General features: G+C 40.3%; 2 protein-coding genes across 3 annotated transcripts in view; both read right to left on the reverse strand.

The window, feature by feature from the left end:
- Positions 1–17,387, reverse strand: part of LOC148666845 (zona pellucida sperm-binding protein 3-like) — a 779,162-nt gene that overhangs the window by 60,939 nt on the left and 700,836 nt on the right. The window lies entirely within an intron of this gene.
- On the reverse strand, positions 873–10,713 carry LOC148666855 (uncharacterized). 2 transcript variants are annotated; one of them, XM_088632474.1, is made up of 2 exons: positions 10,081–10,713; positions 873–3,069 (listed from the first exon to the last, which is right to left on the reverse strand). In XM_088632474.1, exons 1-2 carry the CDS (start codon positions 10,466–10,468, stop codon positions 1,733–1,735), a joined length of 1,725 nt encoding a protein of 574 aa, XP_088488600.1. In that variant the 5' UTR covers positions 10,469–10,713; the 3' UTR covers positions 873–1,732. The 2 variants fall into 2 exon arrangements, with proteins under 2 accessions (XP_088488600.1, XP_088488601.1); XM_088632475.1 differs by lacking the exon at positions 10,081–10,713 and having other exon boundaries at positions 873–2,712; positions 2,840–2,968.

The following is a 17,387-nucleotide window of genomic DNA, read 5'->3' on the forward strand; positions in this document are numbered from 1 at the left end:
GACATCAATAACCGGGTTGTTATCAGCTGCCTGTGAAGAGGAATTGTCAGCAAAATGTGCTCTGAGACGGATCCTGCGGTAAAAGCGGTTAAGGTCGACATTGGTCTGGGGGATGTCCAGCTTCCTTGGAACTGGTACAAAACTGAGCCCTTTGCTGAGGAGGGATCGCTCATCCTAATGTAATTGCTCATATAATCGCTCATCCTAACATGTAAATCTTTATACATGTTATTATACACATAAAGTAAACTGCATGACTAGAACCAATTCTGTTCTAATCAACCATAAGTAAGAGTAATTATAGTCAACATTTAGTTGACTAGACTAAATCAAAAGTGGGTGACTACAAAGTAACTAATAGACATTTTAGGAACAAGTACAGGTTTGTTCCATGCTGAAAAGAGAAGAAAACGCAAAGTGTCAGCTGAGGAACCTTTAACAGATGTCACATGCTGACGCAGTTACCTACTTCAACTAATAGACATTTCAGTTGACTTGACTAAGACTATGATTAAATCAAAAACTAAAGTGGTGACTAAAGCGGTGTATTTTTAAGTCACCTGACTGGATAAAACCCTTTCCACACTGACTGCAGCTGGAAGGTCCCTCTCTGGTGTATATCTGTGGGTGGAAAGTTGCTGGTTCAAATCCCACAGCTGGCAGAGAAATCCTATGCTGGTAGGCCCCTGAGCAAGGGCCTTAACCACAACTACACCAGAGATGCTGACCCCTAGCTTCTCTTCCTATCTGTGGGCCTCATAGTGAGAGTGTTGTGAGAAGACAAAATCCTAATGTGAGAAAGTGATCTTATCTTATGCGCTGGTGGTGTCTTAAGGTGATTCAGTCACTAAAACTCTTCCCACGCTGACTGCAACAATTTATTTTCAAAGTTTATTTATCAAATGCACAACAACAGAGCATGCAGCAGTAGTTGCTGGCAATGAAATGTCTTTTCTGCAAGCTCACAAAAATCACAAGAATCACAGAAATCACAAAAACACAAAAATCACAAAATTGAGATTATGAAAATAAGGTTACATAATAACAGATGTAATAGAAATTTAATAAAACTCAATATGAGTAGAGCTGCTATGTGTCCATGGTGTATGCAATATATACAAGTAGTGCAGTTATGCTGAATACAGTGAAAACTGTGTGTCCATGTAGCCATTACAGGTGATTTGCTAAAGGAGCTGGAGGTTGGCTATTTAGCAGTCTGATTGCCTGGAGGTAGAAGCTGTTCCGTAGTCTGTTGGACTTGGACCGAATACTTTGGTACCGTTAACCGGATGGTAGGAGGGAAAATAGTTTGTGACTGCGATGACTGCGGTCCTTGAGAACGGACCTGGCCTTCTTCAGACATCTAACTGAGTAGATATCCTGGATGTTTTGTAGCTCACAGCCGGTGATGAGCTGTGCTGACTTCACCACCCTCTGCAGTACTTTGTGATCCCGGGCGGAGCAGTTCCCATACCAGGCAGTGATGCAACCAGTCAGGATGCTCTCAATAGTGCACCTGTAGACGTTGGCCTGGATATGTGATGGCATGCCAAACCTCTTTAGCCTACGGAGAAAGAATAGGCGCTGCCGTGCTGTTTTGACCATGGTTTTAGTGTGGTGGGTCCAGGTTAAGTCCTCTGAGATGTTAACTCCCAGGATCTTGAAACTGCTGACCCTCTCCACTGCAGTTCCACTGATGTAGATAGGTGTGTGATCTCCTCCCTAGTGTTTTCTATTGCCTCTCTCCTGTGTGAATGCGCTGATGGGCTCTTAAGTTACTTGAAAGACTAAAACATTTCCCACACTGACTGCAGCTGAACGGTCTCTCTCCTGTGTGAACAAGCTGGTGCCTTTTTAAGTCATGTGATTGACTAAAACTCTTCCCACACTGACTGCAGCTGAATGGTTTCTCTCCTGTGTGAGTGCGCTGGTGGGCTCTTAAGTTACTTGATTTACTAAAACTCTTCCCACACTGACTGCAGCTGAACAGTCTCTCTCCAGTGTGAGTGCGATTGTGGGCTAATAAGGCACTTGAGACTCTAAAACTCTTCCCACACTGACTGCAACTGAATGGTCTCTCTCCTGTGTGAATACGCTGGTGTCTTTTTAAGTAGTGTGACTGACTAAAATGCTTCCCACACTGACAGCAGCTGAATAATTTATCTCCTGTGTGAATGCCCTGGTGGACTATTAAGGTTCTTGACTGACTAAAACTCTTCCCACACTGACTGCAGCTGAATGGTCTCTCTCCTGTGTGAATGCGCTGGTGGACTATTAAGGCACTTGAGTCTCTAAAACTCTTCTCACACTGATTGCAGCTGAATGGTCTCTCTCCTGTGTGAATACCCTGGTGTCTTTTTAAGTTGTGTGACTGACTAAAACTCTTCCCACACTGACGGCAAGTGAAAGATTTCTCTCCTGAGCGAAGGTTTTTTGAAATTCTAGACTGACAAAAAGGCTGCTCATCCCTGTGTTGTAATGGCAGTTTGTCCACTCCATCTGAGCAAGGCTTTGAGTGATTCTTCCTCATTGTCTGATCATGCTGGGGTTTCTTATTCTGCAAATCCTTCATGGAATGATTTTGCTCTCTGTTCTGAAACTGAGATTTGTTTTCTCCATCGTGTCCTTCAGTGTGCAGCTCAGCAGTCTGAATCACCTGGGGCTCCTTCTTCAGCTCTGCGGGGTCAATCAACTGGGGCTCCATGTCCTTATCTGTAAGATTAAACTCACTCAGTTCTTCTTTGAGCTCTTGTACAGAGACACAGTAAAGTTCATTACAACCTTGTGACATATTGTTCGTGTCCTGATTATTAATCTTCTCTGTAAAAGCATCACATACTAAGAGTCCAGGTGTCCCACTCTCAGGCTCCGTCTTCATCATGGGCACAGAGTCCAGATCCTCCACACTCTGTCTGCTCTCTGTCTGCTGCTCACTGAGTGTCTCTTTCCCTTCTGCAGCAGTGATCTCTGTCTCCTGCATCAGACTGGAGCTCCACTCCTCCTCCTCACTGTGCTGCTGTTCAAGAGGAGCCCTTTCCCCAGCATCAGGGAGAACACTGGCCTCTGAGCCTGAAAACACAGGACAAGAAGACAAGACCTTTATTATAATAATAATAATAATAATAATAATAATAATAATAATAATAATAAATAATAATAATAAACTTTATTATACAGATGCAGCCATTCAAAATGCACGGTACCAACGGGCACTCATGGTGCATTAGTCGGTAGTGAAAAGATTTAATCATTTAATCTCTTTACTGTGCACATTTTAATCCGCTTAGTATTGAATATTTATAGGAAATTTTACCGCTAAAGGGAAATTTTAGTAGCTGAGCATAAAAAGAAGAGGAGCAGAAGAAGGTATATAGATAGAAGGTCATAAATGATATTAATTTAGGAACATACAGTAGGCTAGTCAAACGTTCTGAGGTCAAATTCTTCCAGGACGACGGCATCGAATATTTTTGGCGCGCCCTCTCTTTAAAGCCCTTGCCAAATATGAAGACAGTACGTACAGTTATAATTCAAACTGAATTAAAAACTACACATCCCAGTTACCATGGTGGTGCATGTGATCATTGCGTTTAACCAATGAAACAGGGTGAAAAATCAGTCACATGAATTTGGGGCTGAGTTTCGAAAGCTTAATCTATCAGCAACAAAGCGAAATCTATACGATAGGCTACCTCAAACTGTCAGTTACATGACTGTGTACATCGCTTAAGCCACTCCTATTTGGCATTTTAGTTATGGAGGCAGGAAGACGCACCCCCTCTCCCCCTCCCTCTGGGTGCCTGACTTGTCGCCATCTTTAACCGTTCCGTTTCCGAATCACAGTAGGTACACGTACAAAAATTAGGTCATCCCAGATACAATACATATAGATTTTTGTGGTAAGAGGGAGCAAAACATCAGTATTTACCGCTAGTAATTAGTGTGAGATTTATAGTTGAAATCTGAGCCTAAATATAAAGTTAAAATCTCGACAAAGCAATGTAGGAAATACGCACACAGAAATACACAGAGAAAATAAATCCTTTCTGACATCTAAAATCAGTTTCGATCAAGGTCTCCAAAACGAACAAGAAAACATTTTCAGAGAGCAATTACGCTGTGTTTATTTAGAATAAGTGATTTATGAGCAATCTAATTTCTTATTCGTTTAAAACAGTGAAATGTCAGCTGCAAAAGATCGCACCAGAGACAGCACTATCTCTGCCACTCACAGATGTTCAGGAAAGGGTGAATCAAGTCATGTCAAGTACAATACTTCGATGATCAATAATAACAGTTGAAGGACAAGAAACAAAAGATAGTGAAAACTGAAGCTTTTTAAGGCTAAAACTAAAATTCGTCCTACAAATTAAGGCAAATATAAATTCAGGACGTTAAAGTGCTAGAGGTGTAAAAAATACAAAAATGCACAAGAGCAAAAAGTTTTAGAAATGGAGCAGGTGTTACTTTGAAATAAGCAAACAGAAAAAAGCCATGACTATACATAGTGCAGAAGAGGGATGCAGGAACACTTGCTTAGATATACAAAAAAATCACAAAAAGTGTATATTACAAAAGAACATGCAAACATGTTCATGAACATGTACGTCCATTTCCCTTTGGGATCAATAAAGTCTTATCCATCTCTACACATGAAACAGAGTGAGGAATCAGAAACTTAGCACGCATAAAAAATAGCAATTCTGTCAGTGAGATCCAAATGAATTAATAGCAAACATGGTTTCATGGAGGGCTTCACAGATAGTTGGGCATTCAGGTAGATTGCCAGGCGAAAGGATCTGTAAATATATTTTGTTAAAGCAAGTCAGTTTTTCGCAACACATAAAATACATTTTTCCAAGAAAGTTTAGCCTGTGTCACTAATGAAACCACTAGATAAAGACAAATATAGAAATCTAAAGATTTTTTTATTCAATGTTGGTAGCAGGATGAACTGTCAGGTTGAGCTAAGTGTATATTTTGTCGCATAGTTGCTGCAAGATATTAACAGTGAAAAAAGGTATTTAAAAATGAGTCATTTCAAGAAGAAAAATTTCAGAATAATTGTAAATCTAACAGGATAGAGAAAGCACAGAAAATAAGCAGTTAGATTGATCAGATTAGTATGAAAAGTCATTTAGCAAAGAGCGAATGAGAAGAGTGACAAAGCAATAAAGCAATACAGTAGATGTAAAAACAGTTATAAGGACCACAGATTACAAAGTAAATACATAAAAGAAAGACAAGCAGTTAGAAGTGCTACCACAATTAGAAAATGAAGCAGATACAGACACTAATTCTTCTGAAAAAGGTTTTGAGGTTAGATTTAAATGCACTCAGGGTAGGTGACTGATATCACTGGGGATACAAATCCAGAGCTCTGGGGTGCAGCTAGAGAAGGTCCTGTCACCCACAGAATGTAGATGTTCTTGAGGACAGCTAGAAGACCAGAGTCAGACGGACAAAGGTGGGGAGTAGACAGATAATAAGCCAGATAGGTACTGAATGAGGATGAGGATTTTGAAGTTGACTCGAAACCTGATAGGAAGCCAGTGCAAGGACAGGCGTAATGCATCCCGATCAGGATTCTCGCTGTCAAATTCTGAACATATTAAAGATGCATATTAAAGTGTGGATTTAATTTCCCCAGTGAACAGGATGTGCATTTATTAATTCTAGAAAGAAATGGCTTTCTTGATTTCTCTAGTTCCTAGTTCCTCTAGTTCCCTTTAAAATAAACTATTATTCCACCATGCAGAGTATTACATGGCCAGTATTTACATATGATATTTGTGATTTAAAGAAATTAACACATGCAGCTTTTGAGGGGTTAAGTGTTGGCTGAGTTATTGCAGGATATAAGACTAGAGATGTTGGTAGGAAAAAGATAATTTGAGGAAAGTTGAGGAATACACTGATAACAAGAACACAACCTGATGGGGTTAGGCATACTTTTGATGAAGATGATGAAGTTAACAGACTGTATGTTTACATAGATACTGAAATGAGGATTGTATTTTAGATTTTGTGTAGTTGCTAGCATTGAACTGTGTGTTGGATGCACATGAATTGAAGGAATGGACAAACATAGCTGATGCGGATCCACAGAGCCAGCATCTTAAGATTTGTTGAAATAACTAACTAGGTATGGCTATTGATGTGCAAGAGAGGTGGAAAGGCTGTTTCCTTAAGCCAGCCCTATAAAATAATTTAGCCTCAGTGAGATGCTGCCATCTCACAGTGGGTTTCTAACACTGTGTATAGTTCCATCCACACAGTGCCTTTACTTCCATCCATTTTCTAATCTCTTTATCCAGTACAGAGGATTTGGAGCCTATCCCAGTAAGCAACAGACACAAGGCAGAATACACCCTGGACATAGCGCAAGTCCATCACAGGACAGACAGACACAAACACACATAACCAGGGCCAGTTTTCCCATAAGCCAATTAACCTACCAGTATGTTTTGGAGTGCGAGAGGGAATCAATAAAATAAATACAGCTTTTTAGTATAGATTACACTTTCCTAAAATGTATTTAAAAAATAAAAATGATTACAATCTAATCTTCCCACGTTTGATCCCAAAATCCCAAGAAAAATAAATCTAAACGGGGAGAAAGCTATGCTGATAGTTTATTAAGATACTTAAAAGACAAAGATAACAATTTATGTTGCATTTGTCTGATTGTATCAAAAAGACATTTAATAAAACTGATAATTCTGGTCCCAAAGTCTGATTGCCTGACACACATTCGAAGAAGTCCTATATTTTCTAATATACGCACATCCCGGAATTTTGACTTCACTGTGTGATGAAGAAATTTTAAAGACTACTTCTTAGCGTAGATAAAAAAAGCTTGGATTCTCATGTACAGTATCTGATACACATATCTTTTTCTGTTGTCTTTGTTGATCTCTTGAGGATCCTTGTGATATTTTGAGCTCTTGATATAAAAGTGTCGCAGTTTAAATCATTTTCGTTGTTAGAAATTATGAAACGCTCTGTTAAAAGCAAGGGAGTTTTTATGTCTGTTATAGTAAAAGAAAATGCCCGACGAACTAGGGATTTGGCAGTTTTTCAGTGCTTGTACAATCGATGGAAATGTTCAAATAAATGTGCTAAAGAAATAAACCAAAAAAGTCATTTATTCCTTTATCATATTGTCTAGCTAATGTCCCATTCTTGTTAGTTAGATCAACGAAATGCTGTGGTGTTACTTTTTGTCGATGAAAAAATAAAAGTATTTTCATTTAAAATGACGGTTACAAATAATGTGGACCAGCGTAATACTTTGAGTTTACAGCTTATCCAAGGTCATTCATTAATACTATTAGTGATATCTTCGGTAAAGGCTTTGATGCATAAAATATTTCTGCATAATTAAAATATTTATGATAAAGGTTGTGTTGTGTACTTTTGCCCAACTGAACAATCTTGCATTCAAAAAATTTACTAACTTTTTAATGACTGATGATTAACATGCTGTAATACACAGTTTAAATTTAAAAGCTCAAATGCTGTACATGAGAGTTAACCTTTAATAGCTCCTCCTAGCAGTTTTACAAGGTGATTCCGGATACTTTCCGATATGACGTCATATGACACGTTACACTGCATCATACCGTGTTTTGATGCGACACGCCCACCATGTTGTACCATGGTGTACCTCACGCGTTTTGAATGGCTGCATCTGTATATAAAACCTTCAAAGGTGGCTGTATAGTATGTGAAAGGAAGATGCTTTGACAATATGCTGCACATATGGGTCCAATGTCAGGTCTGAGTTAAATATCTTCGGGTTTTCAATTTAGACTGAAGCTCAAGTACAGAACTATCTACGGATAGGTCTAGAGCATTGGTTTTACAAAGTTTGTGGGTGGTGCCAATAAGCATGACTCTAGTCTTGTCACAGTTAAGATGAAGGAAATTCTGAGTCACATAGGTTTTTTATGTCGGAGATGCAATTCGATAAAATAGAGAAAGCCACATCAGTGTCAGGTTTGGTATGGACGTCTAGGTGAAAATCATCAGCATAGAAATGACAGTTGAGGCCATGTGACCTTAAAAGCTGACCAAGTGGACACATGTAAATGCTGAAAAGTAAAGGGTCAAGTATTGAGCCCTGAGTTTTAACACGAGCTTCGAGTAGTGCTCAAAAGGAAGTAATATCCACACAAAAAGTACTAGCTTAAAATTTAAATTTCAGATAGCAAAGACGTTATTTAGCAGTGAAGAGATAAGGGAGAGACCTGGGAAGTGAGATGATAATATCATTTTTTTGTTTTTGTATTTTTTTGTATTTTGCAAACTATGCAGTCTAATGTCTTGAAGTTAGCTTTGTGCCCAAATATTTAAAGATGCTGCCTGTTCTTGGTCAGTAAGGTAAAGGGCATGTATTTGGTAAGCTGGCTGTACGACCAGAATGTGAAAAGAACTAACTGTTGTCTAGTCTGCAACTTAGATATAATTAATCGGCATGTGTTGCTGTCTTATTTGTTTAGAATGCGTCATAGTAACTTGTTTGTTTAAAGGTATAAAAGAACATCTTTAGCTACTTATTTTTAAGTGCGGTGGTTGGAAGCCAGACTTCCATATGCATATGAAATAAAGAGACTTCTGCTTCACTGACACCTGAACTTTGTCATTTGTATGACACAACAGTAGTAAGTAAATTAACTTTTCAAAACTCATTTTCAGAACTTGATATACATCACAGATTCAAACACACTTCATCTCTGAACACATAACTTGAAAAGGATTTAAAATACAGCAGACTCATATTTTACGTTACGTATTTTTACACAAATTCATGTATAGCCAGTCAGCTGTGAAAAAAAAATCAAATACTATAAATAAAAATGTAAATGATGTGGGAATCCCCAAAAATTCAAGTCTTAACAGCACGCAGCTGAGGTGCTCTTTGGGAACTAGTCACTAGTTATCATGCAGCATGAACATCAATATAAGTACAAAGAGGAAAAAAAGCAAGACAAGAAAAGTTAAATTGTATCACTGTTTTTATTGTAATTTACACTATATACATGGACATGCTAGTACAGTGACAGATGAGTTGTTTAAGATAAGATTACTTTATTAGCCCTATACAATTTCTTGCATTAGGAATTTATCTTTTCACATACACTAGCTTGTTCTCCATGAGACAAGCAGACAGGGAGAGAGGCTTGGGGTCAGAACGCAGGGTCAGCCATTGTACAGCACCTCTGGAGCAGTTGGGGTTAAGGGCCTTACTCAGGGGCCCAATGGAGTAGGATTCCTCTGCCGGCCGCTGGATTTGAACCTGCGACCTTCCAGCCACAGGTGCAGATCCTTAGCCACAGAGCCACTGCTCCGCCCCTCCGCTCCATTTAAGGATGGTGTTCTGATTATATGCAATTTTGGATATACAGGCTTTGTCAGGACCGAAACTGCTGTATAAAATGCGAGTCTACTGGAATAATATCACAACTACATTACACATAACGCTGCACACTACATTTAACACTGCACTGACACTGAGACACTAACACTGAGAGGTTAATAGAGACACACTGACTGGACACTAAAGTACACTAACATTGCACTGAGAGAAAGAGGGGTTAATACAGACACAATGACTGGACACTGTAGTACAATAACACAGCACTGAGAGAGAGGGGTTAATGCAGACTCACTGACCGACTGGACACTACAGTACATTAAGATTAAGACTGCATTGAGAAGAGGAGGACCGGAGGACTGAAATACTTAAACCGATTAAAATTATTGTTATATACACATTCATCAGTAAATATATAAAAAGCCAATACGACGTAAAATCAATATCTATACGTTTTCTTTCCTAATGACGTTGTATTTATTCACTGATTCAGTGAAACAATTGCTGAATCTGAACGAGGTGTTTATTACCGTAACCAGACAAAACAGTTTAGTTTCCAGTAAAGAATCCCGTTGCTACATCACACAAGTCTTTCCCACTTCACTCTGCATCTCTCCACTATACTCTCACCAGTGAGGAAGTTAAAGACACTGTTTTTAAACTCGCACAGATCCCGACTACATACAAGTCACCACACTGACCTGACAGCTCTAGTTTCGTGTCCATTTCTTCTTTTATTCCTGCAGTCACTTCACAGGGAAGCGTGTATCCAACATGATCTGTCGGTCCCTGATATCCTTCTGCTCCCGACTCCTTCTCCCACAGCTTCAATCTCCACTTCAAGCTCTCGTTTTCCTTCTTCAGTTGCGCCATTTCACTCCCGACACTGTCCTCCACACACTGTGTGATTTTAAACACGGCCCGTCTCACCAGGATCTGGGAGATATTGCGGAGTTTGTCTTGAAACTCGTTCTCGGAGTCAGACATCCTGTTTCCAAAAACTTCTGACACTTCATACACGATCGATTTTAGCAAAACGTGCATGAAAGAGTCAAGCTGGGTTTGCAGATTTAACAAGCACTCCGCCATCCTTCTTCAGAGTCGGTCAGAAACAAAGACTGACTTCCGAAGTTTAAACAGAACAACTTATTTTTTATTCTTCACAGATCCTGTTGTCAGGGCTGTGCTCTGTTCAAGCATAAACACAGTCGACAAGACGTTACGTATTCAGAACCTGAAGTTATTTTAAAGAAAAACAACAACTTTCGTTATCTAAAGAAAATTATTCAGTCACCCACACGTGGTTGAAGTACATGCAGGGTCGCGTAGTATAATGACGTCATTCGTTAGCGCGGCCGCAACTTCAAAACAATAGAGAAGCGGAGCTGAGAAAGAGGAGTTTCTTCAGCCGGATATAAACTCTGCACTTCCTAGCGCCACCTAGTCAAGAGCAGTGAATCACCTGCGACCTTCGCCGTTCGTAACGGAACAGATGGATTTTTTTGCCCTTCCACAACCATCCTCCCCAACGAAAACTTCTCAAGTGGATTTTTTCAATTGGATTTTTATCTCCCTATGCAGGTTTTTGGTTAAAGAAAAAAAAATGGTGTCGTTCTCTTGCCAACTGGCAGTATTTCTTCTGCACTTATAAGCAAGATTTCTATTTCATATTTCACAAATTGTTAGAAATTCTCGAAAAACAAGTGGTTCCAAGAAAGGAAATAAATACTTGCATTTAACAAAATCAAGCCATATGTGGTCGTCCTTAATGATACATTCTGTATGACAAGACAGGAAGAAAGACACCTCAGGACTTCGGACACAGGATCTCCTGTTCATTGAGAGAAAGTTTAACCATCTGTCAGTTTTCATGTCCAAGGAGCTCAATTTGCATTCCGTGTACAACAGCGTGTCTTCTACACCTGCCACTGAAGCACAGCACAGGCTCAGCATCTTGACATCTCCCAAACAGAGACCTTTTGGTGGGATTGTGGCTCACAAGGGGAGAAGAGACAATTTCCAGAGCAGGATTTGTTACATTTGAGTATCGTGAACACAAATCAGTGCCCGCTTGTATTTCTGTGTTTTTTTTAATTTTACAGAAAGTTTAAATGTGACTTTTATAATATTCACAACCTTGGCAAAAAATGGTTGTCCATAATTGTTGTTTATGTTTGATTAACAGACAAAATATGACAACCCCTCTACTGAGCATATGCTTTATTTTCCTGATGTACAGTACATTGATTAAACACATACCTTAGATGTATAAATGTGGTCCGTAATTGGTCTAGAATGAAATTTTAATATACGTATATCATTATACGTCAATTACACATCTCTGATTATACAGTATGTCCATTATACATAAATGGTTGGAGTTTTATTATACGGAAACATTTAGAGGACTATTATACCTATATAGTTAAAGGTCTATTATACATCAAAGATAGGTCTCATAGGTGTAGAAACTACAATTATTCACCCCTGAAAAATATATAGTTCAAATTATGCATTTTATACAATATTGTAATAAACAAATGGCTAATCATCATAAAAAACACAAGTATTAAACTTCAGCTACAAATTCTGGTATCATGGCTATATATATAGTAATGACAAACACAAACTAATTCCATGAACACGCTAATATTTAACTCAAAACCACATTTTGATTCAAATATAAGTTTTAAAAATTACAACTTCTATATTTCCACGAAAATATTATTAATGTAGCACAAATGCTACTTTCTAAGAAAGACAGAAAGAAACTGTTTTGTGTCTCATGGCGATCCTCCTCTCGATCCTAATGAAATGTTTAATATGATCCCTCGAGAAAAAAAGGTGTCAATATCCGCCTGGAATGACTGATGCCCCATCAAACATTTTGTAATATCTCCGGAAGCTCATACTGTAGAAACCTGATTCGTGGCTTAAATTCAAGGTAAACAAGACTAAGGAAACGAGTCGAAAACTTGATGTCGAACTGTGATTTAAATCACCCAAAACATTGCACAACATTGGGCAGTATGTGCCAGAAACAGATAGCTCAGTTGATAGAGCAGAGGACTGTAGTGGCAATAATGAAGAATCCTTAGGTTGCTGGTTTGACTCAGGCTTGGAGGAATGTGTTTCTTGTGTACTTCAATCAAAGAGTTGAAATAGCAATTTTTTTTAACTCAGACGTTGATCAAAAGCTCAATAAACCACGAAGCAGAGGCTCTTGTTCCGAATTCAACTCCCGTCTGATTGTCTTGTTTTGGCCAAAATCTGATCTTTGAATTCAGAGGACTACTCTGCCTGCATTGTAATTCAAAAGTATACACAAATGTCACGTTTTTTTTGTAGATATAAAGGTGTTCTCTGTTTTCAAAGGATAGGTACTTAATTGGCATAATGATTTGGTATTGAGTTTGTATCGTTATATGATTAAATTTGTGTTTTTTTGTGTTTTTAACGTATTGTGAACTTATTTTTTAAACAAATGCTTACAAAGGCAAACAAGGCCCACATCTGTTTATACCAGCGGTGAATTGTACATTTTTATTTACAAGCTACTCTGCACTTTGGGGAGTGTAACAGGTTCGATATAAAGTGGCAAAAATATAAAAGGGGAAAATACCCCGGACTGCGTGTAAAGCCCTCATTGTGACTGTTTTTTTATTGTTAAATACGGTGTCCTGTGCACGAAATGTTGCAGAAACACAATCTGATATTTTAATAAGTATTATTTTAATAATTTGATAAGTATGAGGTCCCGGATCCAAATATTCAGTTCTTATTTTTTTAAGTGATATCTTCCCTTCCTCTCGTGGATTTTGAATCAAATTTGATCTTTGTACATTACATTTTACATTGAAAAAAACGAGCATACCTCATCCACCAACGGAGAGAGCAATCTTTTATGTTGCCTTCCAGAGCTTCCAGCTTGTGATGGATTTGTATGGGCGTCTGTATGATACCACTACAGCACTGGCACAGGTGTAAAATCCACTTTCTCACGACTTTTTCAGTGTCTTCTCCTCTCACAAATGGTCCGAAGCACAGGAGCCAATATTAGAGAAAACAACAGGTGTTTAAACAGAGTATGTCCAAATGTCAGCGACAATGTTTTGTCATTTTGTATAAACGCAAATGGTTCATCATTTAAAAGCCAATGACGTTCTTTTTCTCCCTGGCGCTAATAAGCTACAGTACCACACATGCGAGCTGTTGAGTGAAAGGAAATTCATATGTGCGTAGGAAGGCAGAATAAAATCCAGAACTGTACTGGTGATATTGATAAACAGGGCCGATGTTCACAATAAAACGTTATTGTATAAAACATTAAGATTCATAAATATATTTTTTTAATCATGCAAAGTGTCTGTTAAACCATTCATGAACGATTTTTAGACAAAAAAACACACCATTATATGAGAAAATACATTTACTATATGTGCATTTAACGTAAATTGTTGCCCTGCTTTTTTTTTCATAAATACACAAGCTTGTTATGTCTTATGTCAGAAATAAACTGCATGAAATTCGATAAAGCAACAAAAAGTAAGCGCCACAAAGACGACAAACATTTGCGTTTATATTGCACTGTTATCTTGAGCCTTTAACCTTACTTTAAACGCAATTTGTTTTTCTCTGTAGTTCTAAGGCTTTGTCATTTAGGTGTGCTGTTTTTTTCTACATGTTGTAAAAAAAGTCACTAAATCATACGAAACATAAAAGCTCCAATTGTAAACAATTGACCATTCATATTCCTGAATTTTAAACCTATGGAGTATTTTAAACCTTGTCTTCATATTTGTGAATATTAGAGCTCCTTTTCAAAAGCTGTCACTATGGATAAGTGCTTAGGTTTCCTGTTTTTTTACCCAGGCGGTCCAGGTTTGGCTCTTGGTATAGGAGCGTGTCTGTGTTGCCTTCTGGATTTCAAATGAGCAGCTCAGTGTAGATCAGCATGTACATTTGTCTGGACAGTAGAATTTTCAGAAAGTGTAGTTGGATTATAGCACGTGCCCCTGACGATGTTATTGATACGTCATATGTGCTCTTTTTTGTATAATATTTATTTTTGTTGTTCAAATAAAAAACGGTTTCTCCGTTTTCCTCTTCATGCCGTTGTCAGCGAGCACAACAAGACGGGAAAAATGCAAGGGGGGGAAGAGGAAGCGGCTGTCAGGAGCTTTCTACCTCCTTTTACTTTCACTTCTCTGTTTTCTTTCACAGCGTCGTGCACCTTTTCATTGCTCGCGCTTTCAGAGGCTCCGCACGGCACACGACTCGACATCGGGAAGCACATTGAAGTGAAAGCAGGAAGCGCTGCGACATGCACTGTGCAGATCCCGCCACACTAAGAGGTGAGTGGGTCTGTTCGATCACAGCGCTAGGCGAATCCCCAATCCCCTTTTGTGCGTGGCAACAAAAGAAGGCTGTTGTTTTTCCACCCGGTTTCGAACCTGGGACCTTTCGCTTGTGAGGCGAACGTGATAACCACTACACTACAGAAACGGTGGTAAGATGTGCCCACCGGCCCAGTGCTGAGCTTCGCCAATGCGATTCAGCTGCTTCCAGTGCCTTTATTGGAGTGCGCTGATGGACCGTGCTCTCTCTCCGGAGACCAGCACGCCTGTCATGGACGGAGCAGGAAAGGCGGCGCCACATTCTACAGCCCTCTCCACGCAATCGACAAAATCGGGCTACTGAAGTGGAGAAAATCGCCTCTCCAGAAAGTGCAAATATCATCTTGGAGAGTATAAATCCTATTGCCGAAGGTCAGCCCTGTCTACCAGAGTAACCCTCCCACCTCCTGCACCGATGATCAGCTCGTCTCACACGCGAGAAGTTACGGCTGGAAACAAGCGCCCCCTCTTCTCGCACGTTTTGCACGTTCGAGTAGTTTTAATGCGGCTCCTTCGTCCACGGTGCTGATCTTTTGGAAAGCAGGAGGCAAAACCAACACGTTCTCATACCGGGAGTCGAAACCGGGCCACCTGGGTGAAAACCAGGAATCCTAACCCCTAGACCATATGGCAGCGAACATCCGCGCTATTCCCGGCATCATGCAAGCAAACTACATAAATATGAGAAAACACGCAAGAGAGTTGTCACTCAGAGTGTCGAAGGGTCGATGTATACTGGGGCTCAGTTGAAATGCAACGTCAGGACTTTTCCGAATTATGTCACACGAAGAGAGCACAGCCTTTTCCACCCTGCCACGTGTGTCTCGGTATCTCGCCGTGATCGTACAGTGCTCAGTACTTTGCGTTGTGGCCGCAACAACCCCGGGTTGAATCCGGGTCACGGCAGAATAAGGGCGTCTGCTTTTACTACTTGCACGAATGAAGGCAAAAAAAAGCCAATCGATGTGAACGAACGGCGCTTTGCAGAGGAGTACTGCCTGACTGGATCGTTGATGAACGACAGAGGCCACTCCGACCTCTTCTCGGTTTTCTTCAATGACTTACTAAGGATCTTCTTCACATTCGCCCATGCAGGGGAAGCCAGTTACACCAAAGCAAACGCAGGAAAGTGCAATTCAAGCAGAGACCAGGAGGGACTTGTTTACACCGAGAGTGGTCGGAGAATGGAACAATGCGCCCAGCCCTGTTGCTGGAGCCGATTCTTGATGAGATCTTGGGCTCACTAAGAAGCCCCCGCTGAATGCTAATCTTTCTGTTGTTCTTGCAGGTCCTGCGCTGCTTTTGAGCCGACAGAGCTCGTCCTGGTCTGTCGGCACAGCCCAATTGCAAATGATCGGCTCCGCGTACAGAAGGAACGTGCGTTTGGTACAAGAGTGCATGAAGGCACCGGAAATACATTGGGAACAAATGACCGGTCGCTCAAGACCTCTGTGAAGTACAGGAGCGTGCAAAAAGAGACTGTTCCCGTCCGGTTTCGAACCGGGGATTTTGCCGCGTGTGAGGCGAACGTGATAGCCGCTACACTACGGAAACCTGCAGGGACCGCTGCTGGTGTCTCGCTTGCGTTTCGGGCTGAGAAAGGGACGCGTCACTTTAGGCAGGGGGCGCTGGAGAGAGGAACAAAGGGCGCGATGAAACAAAATGCCGAAACCCGGGATCTTTAGATCTTCAGTCTAACGCTCTCCCAACTGAGCTATTTCGGCGGTGCTTAGAGCCCACACCCACCTGCTCCAGCCTTCCTGTGTTGCGGCATGAGCGCACCAAGAGTAGCGGGAGAGTGTTGCAGGAACGTCACTCAGAAAGAAAGCCACCCAGGTGCGCCCTCTGAGCTCTGTCCAACGCATCTTCCTAAATGAATGATCTTATGTCTCCGAACTTATGTCCTTTTGATATGTGTAACTTTTTGTAACTGAATGAATTTATATCTTTTGTATTCTGATAACCCATAAGATAAGATCTGTTAGGTTTGCATGCATATTCTATATATTAACAAATGTATCCTCGTGTATTAGTACCTGTGTGTGCGTTGTTTGAGTTATGTCGCATGGTTGGATTCTAAGACCATTAAAAGAATCAATTTTGTGATTTACTGCCACAAAAATAATTGTCCCAGTAAATGCCCAAACCCCTACAGAACTGGTGCCTCGTGAGAGAACACTACAACAGTGTGTGATATCCTGTCCCAGCCTGTGGAGCAGACAGCGAGCCTGTCTCTTAATAATACTAATAATACAGTGTGTGATTCCCTGCCCCAGCCAGAGGAACAGAAAGTGAGCCTGTCTCTCAATAATAATAATACAGTGTGATCTCCTGTCCCAGCCTGGGAAACAGTGAGTCAGCCTCTCAATAATTATAATACAGTGTGATCTACTGTCCCAGCCTGAGGAACACACAGTGAGCCTGTATCTAAATAATAATAATACAGTGCGTGATCTCCTGTACTAGCCTGAGGAACAGACAGCGAGCCTGTCTCTCAATAATGATAACCTAGTGTGGAATGTCCTGTCCCAGTCTGAAGAACAAACAGTGAGCATGTCCCTCAGTATTAATAGAACAGTGTGTGATCTCCAGTCCCAGCAGGAGGAACAGAC

This window comes from Lepisosteus platostomus, chromosome 5 (assembly GCF_059453375.1).
Source record: "Lepisosteus platostomus isolate fLepPlt1 chromosome 5, fLepPlt1.hap1, whole genome shotgun sequence".
NCBI lineage: Eukaryota > Metazoa > Chordata > Actinopteri > Semionotiformes > Lepisosteidae > Lepisosteus > Lepisosteus platostomus.

What these genes read in the sequence shown, in the direction of transcription:
- LOC148666855 (XM_088632474.1), bottom strand. Translation starts at nt 10,468, where the DNA reads ATGGCGGAGTGCTTGTTAAATCTGCAAACCCAGCTTGACTCTTTCATG. An exon ending in CACGAAACTAGAGCTGTCAG is followed by an intron (nt 3,070 to 10,080) that starts GTCAGTGTGGTG and finishes CTGTGTTTTCAG; the next exon opens with GCTCAGAGGCCAGTGTTCTC.